Here is a 14,677-nt window from a genome sequence, read left to right on the forward strand (position 1 = left end):
TTTTCTTCGATCCATCGATCAATTTACTGGAACTATGATGATGTTGTGAAGTCCGTGCACATCCATGGTACCAACATATACCAACTATCACATGCTTCTCCCTGTCTCCCAGCTTTCCAAGTAATGCTGGGAAATGGCAAAAGGGAAAAACACAAGGAGGTGTTTGGATTAGATGATGGTAACGCAAACGGTAAGGGAGTTAGATCACGCTGGAAACAGGGAGGGGAGGTAATGGGCAAATACCTGTTTTGTTTCGTTCGTGCCTGTAAAGGAATCGAGTTACGGTGAGGAAAGAGAGCACACAAGGGACGGGAAAATGGTGGTCGCCTCAATTTCTCACCTTTTCTCCCATGTCGTTTCCAGCTGCGCATGCGCTCACAGAGCTAGGAGGCACCTTTGGCCGCTCCACCATTGCCGACCACATCGCTGGCTGCTTCACCGGCCTCCCAGTCAGCTACTACACACTCCTGTCCGGCCTCCACCGCCTCATCTAGGCCATGGATGCCAGCGGAATACGCAACGAGAGAATCAAAGCCGCAGCCACCGCCGCCGATGTCAGGCACGCTCACATTCGGTTAAGACAGACTGAGGTTCCGTTAACGGACAGACCAGATCAAGTGCAGCCATGAAGATCCAACAGCTCGCATTCGCTCGCCTAGTTACTGTAACGTTTCACCATCACTTTCTACTGTTCATCTTCTACCATTGTCGGGCTATACAATAGCCTCCGCCGAGCGCCGCTAACTCATTCCCCATTTCGTATTGTTTCCCTTATCTAGATCTGAACCCTAGCTCGAGTTCATCCCCAAATCCCTTGATCCACTACTTTGGGGCATGACAGTCTATTCAACTATACGGAGAGGACCGACGTCGTCGCTGGTCCGGTGACGTGACTTGTTTACGGCGATGATGGGTAATATTGCTTGAACCAAACACATCCTCAAGTGATCTGACACGAACACGGGTTGGAAATGGTACGACGAACCACAAGTTACATCACAGAGATCCAGAGTTCCCGACATAGCAAAGCCACTTCGATAGAAACCTGAGTTCCTGATACCAAGCTAAGCTAATCACGGAAACATACGGATAGTGGATGCCTTACTCAACGTCATTCCAACAAGCATCCTAGCGATGGCCCAAAAACATGTCATACACAGCGCCACATAACCAGCAGTCCCTTCACTTCCACCACCATAGACGATGAAACCTGCCGATAAATTAAGCTCAGTTCAGTGTAACACTCTGGAGGAGCACTTCTGCCAAAATATGGGATAGCAAGATTGCTAGAAGAACAGCGAATTACTCGATCCAATTGTACCAGATTTTGTGGCAAAGGGCCCGAGTACATTTAGATAATATTTCAGCTGGTCTTGGACAAGGTAATTGAGCACTTCAAATGAATGAAGTAAACAAAATATTTCCCTAAGTAATTAGCACACTTACTGGCATATACAATAGTATCTTCCCAGCTAGTACGGCAAGCCTTGAAGATGAATTGCAATGTTCCAAATATGTTTAAAGGAGATGGGACCTTGCAGATTTGCAATAGTTACATGACTATAAGAACTTCCATAAATATTAAGTGGTGTTTATTCGTGCATTCCTGGATAAGACATGCCTCATCCACGCCCTAAAGGGTAACATGATGATGGCTAATTAGACACTTTATTAGTTGCTGTAACTCTTAAAGCTCTTTTTAACACTTGAGGGATATCCATGCCACATGGTTTGATGCAGCAAGGATGAAAATTAAGGACGATATCCCACAATGTCATTTTACACATAGTATAAACTGAAAGAAAAAAATACCTCATGTTACGATGGGTGAGAATCTTCTCATCAAACCTTTCTGTGCTTCTTGCGCTTTTCCGAGCCAGATACAGCTTGTGCACATGGATCATCTTCAGGAACGTTGGTCGCTCCTTGATCCGCAGTTAGACCAGCAGCTTCACCAGCAGGCACAAATTTTATAGGAGTAATTGCATTTGTTGGAGCATTGCAGTTTTCCTGGCTTACAACTCCTCTTTCTTTGTTGAACCCAGAAGATGTGATGGCAATGATAAGCTCTTTCTTTGATCTGACAATTTGATGCATACAAGTGTTCTTTGTAGCTGCAACAACATAGTGAATAGTTAGTTCTACTCCTAAAAGCCTGCTACTAATTCCAAATACAATAAATGACTGGGTATGCAATATCATTCTTGTGTTACAAAGTTCATTTGTAAAAGCTGGGCTGGGGGGGGGAGGGGGGGGGGGAGGGGGGGGGGGGGTAATGGATGAGGAGATGGCTCCCGCGACGGTGTGCTCGGACGACCCGCCCGCGCCTTCGCCGGCCGAGGCCACCTCCGCCGCCGCCCCCCTCGCCGCCGACCCTTGGTCCCGTGCCGGCCCCTGAGCTCTCCCGTCGGAGCCCTTCCCCGCCGCCGCTCCGGTGGTCAGATCTCGCGGACGACGTTTTGGACCCCGAGCCGCCCCGCTCCCTGCCCCGCCGTCCCCACCCCGCTGCCTAGCCCTCGCAGCCGTAGCCGCACCGCCCAGCGTGGCCCCCTGTCCAACCTCCCTCGTGCGAGGCTCCGACTCGGGCTCGCGGAGGTTGCCGCCGCGGTGGCCGGGGTCCAGTGCAAAAGCTCGGGCCTTGGGCACTGTGGGGCTCGCCGGAGCCGGCGCCGCTCGTGGGGCGTCGCCAGACGGTCCAACCTTGGACCTGCCCGTGCCTCGTGGAGGTCCTCCCCGGCCTCCTCCTCCCCATCTCCTCCGGCCACTGGCTCGTTGACTGCCTGCCCCTGCCCGAGCTCCTCGCCCGTGGTCCTCGGCCCTGTTCTCCCCGCCCGCAGCTCCCTGTTCCGGCCATTTATTGCGCGATTTGGGTCTTCCGGCCTTCAGTTCCAGGCCTCGTGGCCGCTCCGTCGCGTCCGGCCGTTCGCGCCATGCTCCCCAGCGGCGGCGGCGGCGCCTGCTCGTCGAGGGGAAACCCTCCGAGTGGGTACCCCGCCCCGCTCCTTGGGCCCTGGCGTCCTGGGCCGTGGCCCGGTGGCCAGCCTGGCCCGTCGCGTCCTAGATCCGGTCCCGGCTGGGGATGCCCTTGTGGGCCGGCCCCCCATTGCTGGGCCGCTTCCTTGCCCTAGGCCCACCCCTTCCGCATCCAACATTTGGCTGCCCTACGGTTTTCCCCTTCGTCCCCAATCCCCTCCAGCCGCCTCCAGCACTCCCTCGACCGAACCCTTGCTCCCGCTCGTGCCTGCGTCCTCTTCCCTCCTCCCTGCTCGCGCCCCTCGGCCATGCCGAGGGATTGGGAGGATGGGGAGGCCAGGCGCAAACGCCGGTTCGACGACCTCCGAGACGCCCCCGCCCCTCCCCGGACGCCCTCCGCCGCGAGCTGCGGGGCCGGGACCGCGATGCCCCCCGCCCGTCCGGCCGGGATGACCGCCGTGAGGCGCTCCGCTCGCCTGGCCGGTCCGATTGGCGCGGCCGGTCACGTTCCCCTCCTCCTCGCCGCCACTCCCCCTCCCCCCGCGTCATCGGGCGCGCTCTCCCTCGCCCCGGCACTAGCGCCCCCCCTATCTATGTCCCACGGCTCCGGTGAACGCGGCTCCGTCCCGCAAGTACGTCCCCCCTCACGCCACCTCGGCTGCTCCGCCAACTTCGGGGGTTGTGGGTGGGGGGCAGCAACAGCGCGGCCGCCAGGGCCCATCTAAGAAGAAGCGACTTGGCCAGGGGCGTGCCGCGCTGAACCAAGCCGGCCGCGTGAACCCCCCGCCTACGGCTCCTGTGTCCGACGCCACCCGGCCCACCTGCTTCAACTGTGGCACTGTTGGCCACTCTCAGGTTGATTGCTCCAACTCCGCCTGCTGCTACATTTGCAAGGATCCCGGCCACCCCGCCCTGCTCTGCCCTGACAAGCCGGTCCCTGACAAGCTGCCGATGTACGGGGATGGGATTGAGGGGTTGGGGTTCTTCCATATCGAGGTCCCCGATGACTCGCCCCCGCCCCCTTCCCTCCAGGCCGTGGTCACGGTGATTGATGGTGTGGCCTCCCCCGAGATGATCGAGGCGGAGCTCAACCATCTGTACCGACGGCAGTGGGAGTGGGCGGTCACCCCGATCTCCGGTTCCGAGTTCTCTGTGGTCTTCCCTGACGCTCTCAGCCACGGATACGCCACCCGCAGCGACCAGATCACTCTCGCCCTCAACAAGCTTGTTGTCGACATCTCCGAGCCGATTCTCGACCTGAAGGCCGTGGCCGTCCTTGACACGGCTTGGATCCTCATCTCCGGGCTCCCGGACATTGCGAGGTCTGAGCGTACCATCCGTCGCATGTCCCGGATCCTGGGGAAGGTGGTGGTGGTCGATGAGCTTTCCCTCCGCAAGGAGGAGGTTCGGGTCAAGGTCAAATGCCTCGACTCTACCAAGCTTCGTGCCACGGTCCAGGTATTCTTCAATGATCAAGGGTTCGACCTTCGCATCGCCCCCGAGCCGCCCAACCATGTGGGGCGTCCCCGCTTCTCCGACGACGGTCCTCCTGGTGGCCACCCAGGCCCGCAGGACGACTACAATGGACGCCGTCACCCCCGCCCCGACCACTCTGATGATGATGACGGATCGGAGGACAGCCCCTCCCGCTCTCCCTCGACCCTGGGTGGGCGGCAGACCGGGAGATCCCTCGCCGCTCTGCCGGAGGGGCTGCTTCCGGTGCCTCCGTCGCCCTCCGTCGCCCCCCCGCCGGGGAGACTGAGCCTAGCGACACATCCAGTGTGGGTCTCGTGGTCATCCCGGCCTCCTCCCCGCGCTCAGCCGGCGCCCTCCTCTGCCCTGCTGCCGACATCGCCGCCTGGGGACCCTCCTGCCTCCCTCTGCGCCTCAAGGTCAGCCCTACCCCTCGCGCTCCTCGACACGCAGGCCGCTTCTCCACCTCCCGGGACGCCCCCGGCCCCTCCGTCCATGGTCTTGCCTTCGCCGCTGCCCGAGGTGGCTACCTTGCTACCCTCCAAGCCGGTGTCGTCGGCCACCACGGCCGCACCGCTGGAGGCAGCTTCCCCGCCGGCCTCGCCCCGGCGTGCCTCCCCTCCCACCCCCCAGGTGCTGGCTGGGTGCGGGCTGGACGCCGCCCTGGCGACTCCGCTGGCCGCTCCGCCTCTCCGGCCTCGCTCCTCGACCTACGCCAGGCGGGGCCGCTCGACGTCGACCCCTGTGACGTCGTCTCGGCGCAGCGCCCGCATCGACGCCTCGCGACCCGCGGGCTCCCCGGCTCTGCCCATCTTCGAGCGGGCTGAGCTCCGCGCCGCGGCGCGCAACCTCGAGCCAGGTACTCCAGTCATTCCTGCCTGTTCTGCTACATGTTTGTTCTCTGCTTTGGAGTCTATCCCTCTCGGGCATCTCGCCAAAGTCGCGGCAGACTCCGATATAGTGTTTAGGGGGGAGGTCGATCCCCCCTTAGTCCAAATCGCGGCAATCCAGGCACGGGAGGTCCTCGATGGGCGGTTGGCCGAAACCCGTGCCCGCTTTGCTACTCCCGCATCGGGGGCGGGCGGCCCTACCCCCCTGCCGTCCGGCCAGGCCGCGCCCGCTCCCCTGGAGATCCGCAGTCGCACCCGGTCTCGCACCGCCGCTCTTCGCGCCCAAAGCGCCTCCCATGTCCTGGGGTCAAGCAGCCCCTGCATGGTGGTTTAATGCGGACCCTTTTTTGGAACATCCGCGGTTTTGGCCAGGATGGCCGACGCCGCCAGCTCATCGAGTACATGCGAGATGAGCGGATCGACATTGTAGCAATTCAAGAAACCATGCGAACTGAGTTCACCTTGTCCAAGCTTGACCGCCTTAGTCCCCACCTGTTTGCCTGGCATTGGCTCCCTTCTAGTGGGATCGCCGGACACTCTGGTGGCATCCTCTTAGGTGTCAAGGATGCCACCTTTGAGGTGGGCAGCATGGACCGGGGGGAGTTCTTTGTCAGCATGGAGCTTTTCGAGAGGGCACTGAACTTCAAATGGGAGATCATCATAGTCTATGGCGCTGCCGACCACCGTCGTTCAGCGACATTTCTTGATGAGCTCAAAAATAAGGTGTCTGCCGCCCGCCTCCCGGTTGTCGTGGGCGGCGACTTCAACCTCCTCCGATTTGCGGAGGATAAAAGCAACGACCGGGTGAACTTCCCGCGGATGCAGGTGTTCAACGACTGCATCGCTGACCTCGGTCTGCGGGAATTAGATAGGATTGGTGCCAGATTCACCTGGACCAATCGCCAGGCCGACCCGACCCGCTCCGTCCTGGACCGCGTCTTGGTCGCGCCTGAGTGGGAGTTGCGGTGTCCCCTTGCCTCCCTTCGTGCCATTACTCGTATTGGCTCGGACCACGTTCCCCTGCTGCTCTCTTCTCAGGACGAACGCCCTCCCGTCGCCCCCAGGTTCCGCTTCGAGACGTTCTGGCTCAACCAGAACGGCTTCTCGGAGGCTGTCTGTGCCCGTTGGCTGGAGGCCCGCAGCTCTCCCCACCGGTCCATCTCTGCGGTGGATGATTGGCATTTCTGCGCCAAGCGTTCTCGCCAATTCATGAAGGGCTGGGGTGCCAACTTAGGGCGGGATCTCCGAGACCGCAAGCAGGCTCTCCTCACCTCTATCCAGGCGCTTGACCTCCAGGCTGACTCGATCGGTCTATCCGCTGATGAGTGGATGCAGCGGTACGACCTCGAGGACCAGCTCACGGTCATCTATACGGACGAGGAGGCCTACTGGCGTCTCAGGGGAACCCAAAAGTGGGTTCTCAAGGGGGATGCTAACACCGCATACTTCCAGGCCATCGCCAATGGTCGTCGTCGCCGCAATACCATCCCACTTTTGTGGGATGGCGAGACCCTCCTGCAGCGCCCGGCCAAGCTTCGCGGCCATGTTGACGGCTTTTATAAAGCCCTTTTTACGCCCCCTCCCTCCCCCGCATGGGGGCTTGGCTCTTGCTCCCACCTTCTGGGTGGGCGCCCAATGTGTGTCGGACGCGGAGAATGCGGCCCTCACAACTCCGTTCTCGAAGGAGGAAGTTTGGCTTGCGATTAAAGGCATGAACTCAGCATCCGCCCCGGGGCCTGATGGCTTGCCAGTTAAGTTCTTTCAGACCTTCTGGCACACTATCAAGCCGGAGGTCATGGCCCTCTTTGAGGAATTCTATGTGGGCACCATTGACCTCCACCGCCTTAATTACGGGGTTATTACCTTGATCCCCAAGGTCCCGGGCGCCGCCGACATTCGCCAGTTCCGCCCCATTACGGTGATCAATGTGATCTTCCGCATCCTTGCAAAGGGGTACGCCAATAGGGTGGCCCCTTTGGCTGACCGCATCACTCACCCGAACCAATCCGCCTTCATTCAAGGTCGCTATATCCTTGATGGAGTCTTGGTCCTCCACGAAGTCCTTCACGAGGTCAAATCCAAGAACCTCAAAGCAATGTTCCTGAAGATTGACTTCCATAAGGCATACGACACGGTTAGCTGGCCCTTCCTTCGGGAAGTATTGCTTCGAAAAGGCTTCGATGATCGTTGGGTCTGCCGGGTCATGCAGTTGGTGTCATCCGGCCACACTGGGGTGAACATTAATGGAGAGATCGGCCCATACTTCCCCACCTTTTGTGGGGTTAGACAGGGTGACCCCTTCTCTCCATTCCTATTCAACATGGTGGTTGATGCCCTGGCTTCTATCCTAGATAAAGCCAAGGCCACCGGCCACATCCGCGGCATCACCCCGCACCTGGTGGAGGGAGGAGGTGTCTCCCTCCTCCAATATGCCGATGACACCATCATTATGTTGCAGGGCTCAGAGGCTGAGATCGCGAACATCAAATTTCTCCTGCTCCGCTTCCAACATTTGTCGGGCCTCAAAATTAACTTCGCTAAAAGCGAGGTGATGGTCTTGGGCTACTCCCCCTCTGAGCGCCAGAGTATTGCTAACCGCTTGAACTGTCGGCTGGGGACCTTCCCCACTTCTTATTTGGGGATCCCCATTAGTGACTCGCGCCTTACTGTGGCCGACCTCTGTCCCTCGGTCCACAAGCTGCAACACCGCATTGAGCCGTGGCAGGGCAGGTGGCTCTCTAAGGCTGCCCGCACGATCCTCATCAACTCGTCCCTCTCCAGTCTTCTCCTATTCATCATGAGCTTCTACAGCCTCCCCGAAACGCTCCACCACGAGATTGGCTCGGTCCAAGCTAGGTTCTTCTGGGCTGGCGAGGGTGGTAAGCAGAAATACCACATGGTCCGCTGGCCGGACATCTGCAAGCCCCGTGAACAGGGCGGTCTCGGCATCATGTCCTCCAAACGCATGAACCTGGCCCTCCTCACTCGCTGGCTGTGGCGCATTGCAAACGGCGATGGTGGCTTGTGGTTGCAAATCATCCGCCGCAAGTACCTGCGCAACCAGCCCCTCGCTTTCTGCGTTAGGACGGGTGGTTCTCAGTTTTGGCAGTCTGTTGTTCAGCTCCTCCCGGTCCTTCGCATTGGGACATCCATCGCGGTTGGCACTGGTTCGGCCACGCTATTTTGGTTCGACCGCTGGGCCGGTGATCTCCCTTTCGCGGCCCAGCTCCCTGACCTCTTCTCCATAGCGGTCGAACCTAGGATCTCCGTCGAGTCCGCCCTTATTGACTTAGGGCGTCTCGCGTTCCGGCGGCCATTTGGGCCGCCAGAGGTTGCCGCTTGGCATGAGCTCCTTGACTCGGTGGCCCTCCATGAGCCTGACTTATCGCAGCACCTCGACGACCGCCTATCTTGGCGTCTCGAGCCCTCTGGCCGCTTTTCCACGAAGTATCTCTACTGCGCCATCGCGCACTCTCCCGGACCAAGCGTCCTTGACTCTATATGGTCTATTCGCGTCCCCCTCAAGATTAGAATCTTCATGTGGCAATGGATCCGTGGCCGGCTTCCCTCGGGCGTGGAGGTCCTGAAGCGCCAGGGTCCCGGTGATGGTACCTGCCCCCTATGTGGGACGGCGGAAACCTCGAATCACATCTTCTCGTGCGTGTCCGCCCAGTTTCTTTGGGGCTGCCTCCGAGAGGTCATCGGTGGCAACTGGTGTCACACTAATTTCCCTGATCTCCTCTCTGAGGTTCAGTCCTCCCCCTTGTCCAGCCGCCACATTAGGTGGTTGCTCATTGGGGTGCTCGCCTGGACGCTGTGGACCGTTCGAAATAAGCTTGTCATTCAACGGGTCCCCCTTCGACGTGCTACTGACGCTGTGTTCAAATTGTGTGGCTTCTTGCAGCTTTGGCGGCCGCTTAGCCGTCACCAGGATCGCGACGCCATCACCTCCATCATCGCCGACCTTCGCTCGATGGCTCTCCGCTTTGCTCCGCCGCTCCCCCCGCCACCCCCCGAGCCGGATTAGATCCTTCGTGCTGTATCGAACGCTGCGGTTGTACCGCCCCCTTTGTTTATTTTCAAGGCTTGTTGAGTTGTGCCCTCAGCAGAACCCCTTGTACTTCGTGTTGTGTTTCTTTGTGTGTGTGGGTGAACCTTGTTGTACTGTATGGCTCTGGTGGTTTGCTTTATCTATAAAGCGGGGCGAAAGCCTTTTTCAGTAAATACAATAAATACAAAAAAGGTTTTGGAGCTTTTTTCCTAATCATGAACAATGAAATATAAGTTACCTAAAATAGATTTGACTGCAACACGAGCAGCCTTCTGCTCTGCGTCCTTCTTACATGTTGCAGCTTCACCAGTATAAGTGTTCCCAGCAAACAACACAGATGAAACAAACAGAGTCATGGGTGATACCCCTTCTGGATGATCTGCGGAGTAAGTGGGCTGATCAACTTTTGTCTTAACAGCAAATTCATGGAGAATTGATTTGCAGAACACCACGCCCTGAATAGAATAAAAGAGAACATCTATGTTAGACTGAAATCAATTCCTTCATTTCAGGCATGATTATTAAAATGCTAGCATGAAAGGATGCTACTACGCACATCCACATGTAATAATAAAATGGTAAGATTAGCTGATTCATCATTCAATAACATCTGAAACATAAAGAACACAAAGGAGATTATCTGTTCTTGGGACATATCAATTAGCAGTTATGTTTAACACAAACATGAGTTACAAAACCCGGAAAATCTGAAGATGACAAAAAGTGCTATTATGTTACAAGAGTACAGTATATGGAAAAGATGAACCAGAAGAATGCATTTGCAGTGATCAGGAAAACTTTGAATTCTGCAGTGATAAATGTCATCACTTCCAATACCCTGAAATCACGGGTTCTTGTGGCAATATCATTTATACCTATGACTAGAAAATATAAGACAAGTAGGCAAAAGAGGGAAAAATGATAAACACACCAAATTGTGTGGCGCCGTCTATTGTACGGCAAATTAAAAAAGGAGAATGATGAGGAGACATGAATTAGGATGTGATATAGCACAATTCACAGGACAAATTTAAACATGAAATTGATGGATGGTAAACACGAAAAGGACTGTACCAAAAAAAATACCTGATCAATCAGCCCAAGCGCGTCTGTATGATCATCATCATTTACTGTCTTTGTCACCAGGATTTCATAGGCCACTCTGGCAGCATCCTGCTCTGCATCCTTGCGGCGGCTATGATTGCGAGCTGATTGAAACCGCTCGCCACCCACCTCAACGGTGCTTCTGAACTCAAGTCGATGATGGTCACGTTTTGACTCAGTATTATAAGCTGGCAACTTCTGATCATTCCTTTGAGTCCACTCTTGCAAATGGTTTTTATAATTCGTACATTTGTCTGCATAACAAAGCACACAAATAAGTACAATAGAGCATCCATTAATTGTTATCATTCTATCACAAGATCCTCGACTCGAGAATATTTTGCCAGGAAAGATATACAAACAGACCAGATCTAGTATAACTAAGTCGTTGATCCCCACTAACATATCCACCTCAACATGCCACTATGCCACCTCAACTAGCAACTACGCATGGGAAAAGGCCCACCTCAACGTGCAACCATGCATGAAAAAAGTCTTAAATGTTTTAATTACACTATGCTAAACTTATATTAAAAAAATATTTTATAATTATACAATAATCATATGTATTTTCAGTTTTAGTTCTTATATTCTTAATCCAAATATTCATGTTCATATAATCAATCTCATTGAAGTATATTGCAAGCAATTCCCGCAGCAACATACGGGGTATCCTCTAGCAACTGAAATGCTTGATCTTATACAATACAAATACTTGTTTATTCATCTTACAAAGAGAAGCAGATGCGACAATATTACAGTGTTGACTCCAAGAACTTGAAACAAACACCATTTGGGCTAGAAAATGTTAAGAAGACAACAAACAGAATTTGGTTCTGCATGCAAATGGTAACAGGCTAACGACCCGAGACTCACATGCAGGAGCCCTCCATGCAATGTAGTGATGGACCAATAATCATTTGCCAGCTGTACCCTGGCCAGTTCATTCTGGCACGCTTAACACACGATGAGCTAGGTTAAATAGCCTCATGTCGTAGTTGTACTAACATAATACTTGTGATACCAGGTTAAAGATTACAATGCAGTTTTGATAGCTGCAATAACCAGGTGCTACAGAGAGCGGGGCAACATATAATACGGAAAGGGAAAGGGAAACAACAACCCTGGTAGTCAGAAAATAAACATTTCTCTACAAAAACCAAAGGAGTACACTTATTGCACTTTTGTAAATTAAAATGAAACAATTTGGACAAAATAGAAATGAAACAATTAAACTGATTAATAAGTCGCAAGCAAATCCCCAACCATATTCTCTATGGGTGCGTTTGGTTGGGGGACAAAATGGAATGGTTCCATCACTATGTTTGGTATGAATTGATATAAATAATGGAACAGTTCTAGAGTTTGTTGGTTGAAGGAATATTATGGAATGGAATGGTTCCATCTCAGTGTTTGTTGGAGAGATGGGATAAAATGGATATGGTTAAAATCACCTCTTACCTCTAGCATATGCATGTATATATTTCACAATAATAACTCATTTGCATTCCAACAATATGTTACTCGAAAATTGAACGCCATTTAATTTGTATTTCTAGTACTCCAACAGTGTAAACAAGATAAATCCAACAGTTCCTGTCAGCATTGTAGTAGCTCTAGCGTCGCTTCCGCTGCCGGCCTCTGCGCGCACTTTTTCTGCTGCTTAGGAGATATGCATCACCGTGGCTGCCGCCTGCCGCCTGAGAGATGTGAGCCGCCTGCACCGCTCGCTCTTTGGCCTCTGCCTAGGAGATGCACGCTGCAGCTGGCTACAGGCCCATGTTCACGATAGTTTGCATCGGTGACCAGATCATTAGGAGGCACTCACGTGAGGTCCCCTGACTAGTGGAAGCAGATCGGGATCAGTTGGTTCCATCGATTTTGAGTCATCACTTCGTTCCCCATATACGTGGAATATTCGATCAGGCGAAGCACATGGTTAAGTTCCACTTTGCAGGATTCTATTAACCAAACACTGGAATGAGGTTAGGCTCTAGAACGCTTCCACTACATTCTAGAGTGCTTCATTACCTCAACCATATCAATCTCGAAAAAGAAAAAATACATCAACCATATACACACCCTACAAGAATAGCAGGCAAAGAGCAAATATCTCCACACAATATTCCTCCATTGATATAGGCCCTGAGGAGTCCACCTAGATTGTGTGATTTACACACGAACCATAATCCTAGGGCTGTCCGTGCTCCAGGCATACGAATTTTCGACCAATCGGAGGATAACGCATGACTAATCGACGAACACAACTTAGCAAATCTTAGTCCGCGAGAGACGGCCAAAGAACCTAACATCGGAGAGCAAAACCAAGGAGTGCGGAAGAAACAAGGAGGGGGGCAAGGGGGAGGGGGAGCCTCACCTGGAACGGGATGCGGTTGCGCGGACGGGGCCGCGGGCGCCGCGGCTGGAATAGCGCCTGGCACCGGGGCGGCGGCGGCGGCCGTGGTGGCCATGCCGGTCTCGGACGGACTGGAGTCGCACTGATGTGGAGATGGAGGAAATCCAAGGGTTTACGGACCTCGGCTGTGAACTACGGACCTGCCTTGCTCGCTAATTCTGGGGGTGTATATGGTGGATGTATTTTTGTAGGGTGTGATTAGAAAAAGAAACTGGCCAAAGGATTTCTATTTTTTTTTTCGTATTGCTGGTTTACAGCGAGCTGATGGCTCGGTGTGTGCAAACGCAGATGAGGATAAAGATGAGGTTCAGAATTTCTATCAACAGCTATATGAGTCCCAAGGGGCATAAGACTGTAGCGTGTTGTTATCACATGTCCCGAGCAGGGTAACACCGGCCATGGGCGAGTTTCTGGATAGACCGTATGAAGCTGTTGAGATACGCACAGCATTATTTCAGATGTCTCCGTCTAAGGCACCGGGTGTCGACGGCTTCACAGCGGGTTTTTTCTGGCGGCATTGGGACTTGCTCCACGATGATGTAACACAAGCCGTCCTTGGATTTCTAAATAGGGGAGATCTTCCAACAGGTCTAAATGATACCTCTGTCACTTTGATACCTAAGGTACGACACCCCCAGTCCATCTCTCAATATCGACCCATCGCTCTCTGCCCCGTGCTTTATAAGATAGCAGCTAAGGTTATTACTAACCGTTTGCGGAGTTTGATGGATGAGCTGATTAGTGATGAACAGAGCGCTTTTGTCCCCGGCCGCCTGATAACGGACAATATATTGGTTGCTTATGAGAGTATTCATACAATGAAGCGGAGGAAGAGGGGAAGAATTATATGTGCACTGTTAAACTAGACATGATGAAAGCCTACGATCGAGTGGAATGGCATTATCTGGAATCCATTCTACTGAAATTGGGCTTTAACGTCGTTTTTGTTCGACTGATAATGAAGTGTGTCACCTCGGTACGCTTCACAGTTCGAGTCAATGGAGAACTCCTACCATACTTCACCCCTTCACGGGGCCTGAGGCAGGGGTGCCCCGTGTCACCGTTTTTGTTTCTTCTTTGTGCAGAAGGACTGTCCTTGTTGCTCAACTCGTATGGTGGATACATTGATAGGGGCATTCGTGTGAGCTTCAGATCACCATGGGTTAATCACTTACTATTTGCTGACGATTGCCTGATTTTCATGAAAGCGGACAGTCAAAGTGCATCAAGGCTCAATGACATTCTTCACATCTATGGGGAGGCATTGGGACAGAGCGTAAACCATGGAGAGAGTTCAGTATTTTTCAGTCCTAATACTCCCCATCAGCTCCGTGAGGCAGTTAAGTTTTTGATGGGTGTTACTGTCGAGGCTTTTGGCGAGCGCTATCTTGGCCTACCCACAGCAATAGGCAGGATCACCAGTGGCACTTTCGTTTATATGGCTGAAAGGGCGCGCGCGCACATGCAGGGGTGGTCGGAGCGACTACTAGCTTGTGCTGCGAGAGAAGCGCTCCTAAAATCCGTGATCCAAGCAATTCCTACCTTCAGCATGTCGTGTTTTCTCCTGACCAAGAAAGTATGTAAGACTCTGACATCAGGTATGGCAAAGTTCTTTTGGAGCAGTTCTATTGATCGGCAGTCTATGCATTGGATATCATGGGATAAACTAGCTACACCGAAATGCAAAGGTGGAATGGGCTTTCGTGATCTCCGCCTGTTTAACCTAGCTCTTTTGGGGAAGCACGGATGGCGCTTTATGACTAACTCCAA

The 14,677-nt window shown here is 53.7% G+C and overlaps 2 protein-coding genes across 2 annotated transcripts; one reads left to right on the forward strand and one right to left on the reverse strand.

The window, feature by feature from the left end:
• Positions 1–945: 945 nt before the first annotated feature.
• LOC125512130 (double-stranded RNA-binding protein 4) lies at positions 946–13,071 on the reverse strand. Its single transcript, XM_048677207.1, has 5 exons — positions 12,869–13,071; positions 10,474–10,745; positions 9,626–9,842; positions 1,813–2,114; positions 946–1,210 (listed from the first exon to the last, which is right to left on the reverse strand). The coding sequence occupies exons 1-4, from the start codon at positions 12,960–12,962 to the stop codon at positions 1,843–1,845; spliced, it is 855 nt and encodes a 284-aa protein (XP_048533164.1). The 5' UTR covers positions 12,963–13,071; the 3' UTR covers positions 946–1,210; positions 1,813–1,842.
• Positions 3,282–5,681, forward strand: LOC147964679 (uncharacterized). The gene is given in 2 exon segments (XM_087527641.1): positions 3,282–3,479; positions 3,553–5,681. Coding segments are annotated over 2 exon segments (2,316 nt in total). The 3' UTR covers positions 5,671–5,681.
• Positions 13,072–14,677: the final 1,606 nt, after the last annotated feature.

This window comes from Triticum urartu, chromosome 6A (assembly GCF_056163025.1).
Source record: "Triticum urartu cultivar PI428250 chromosome 6A, HENAU_Tu73, whole genome shotgun sequence".
NCBI lineage: Eukaryota > Viridiplantae > Streptophyta > Magnoliopsida > Poales > Poaceae > Triticum > Triticum urartu.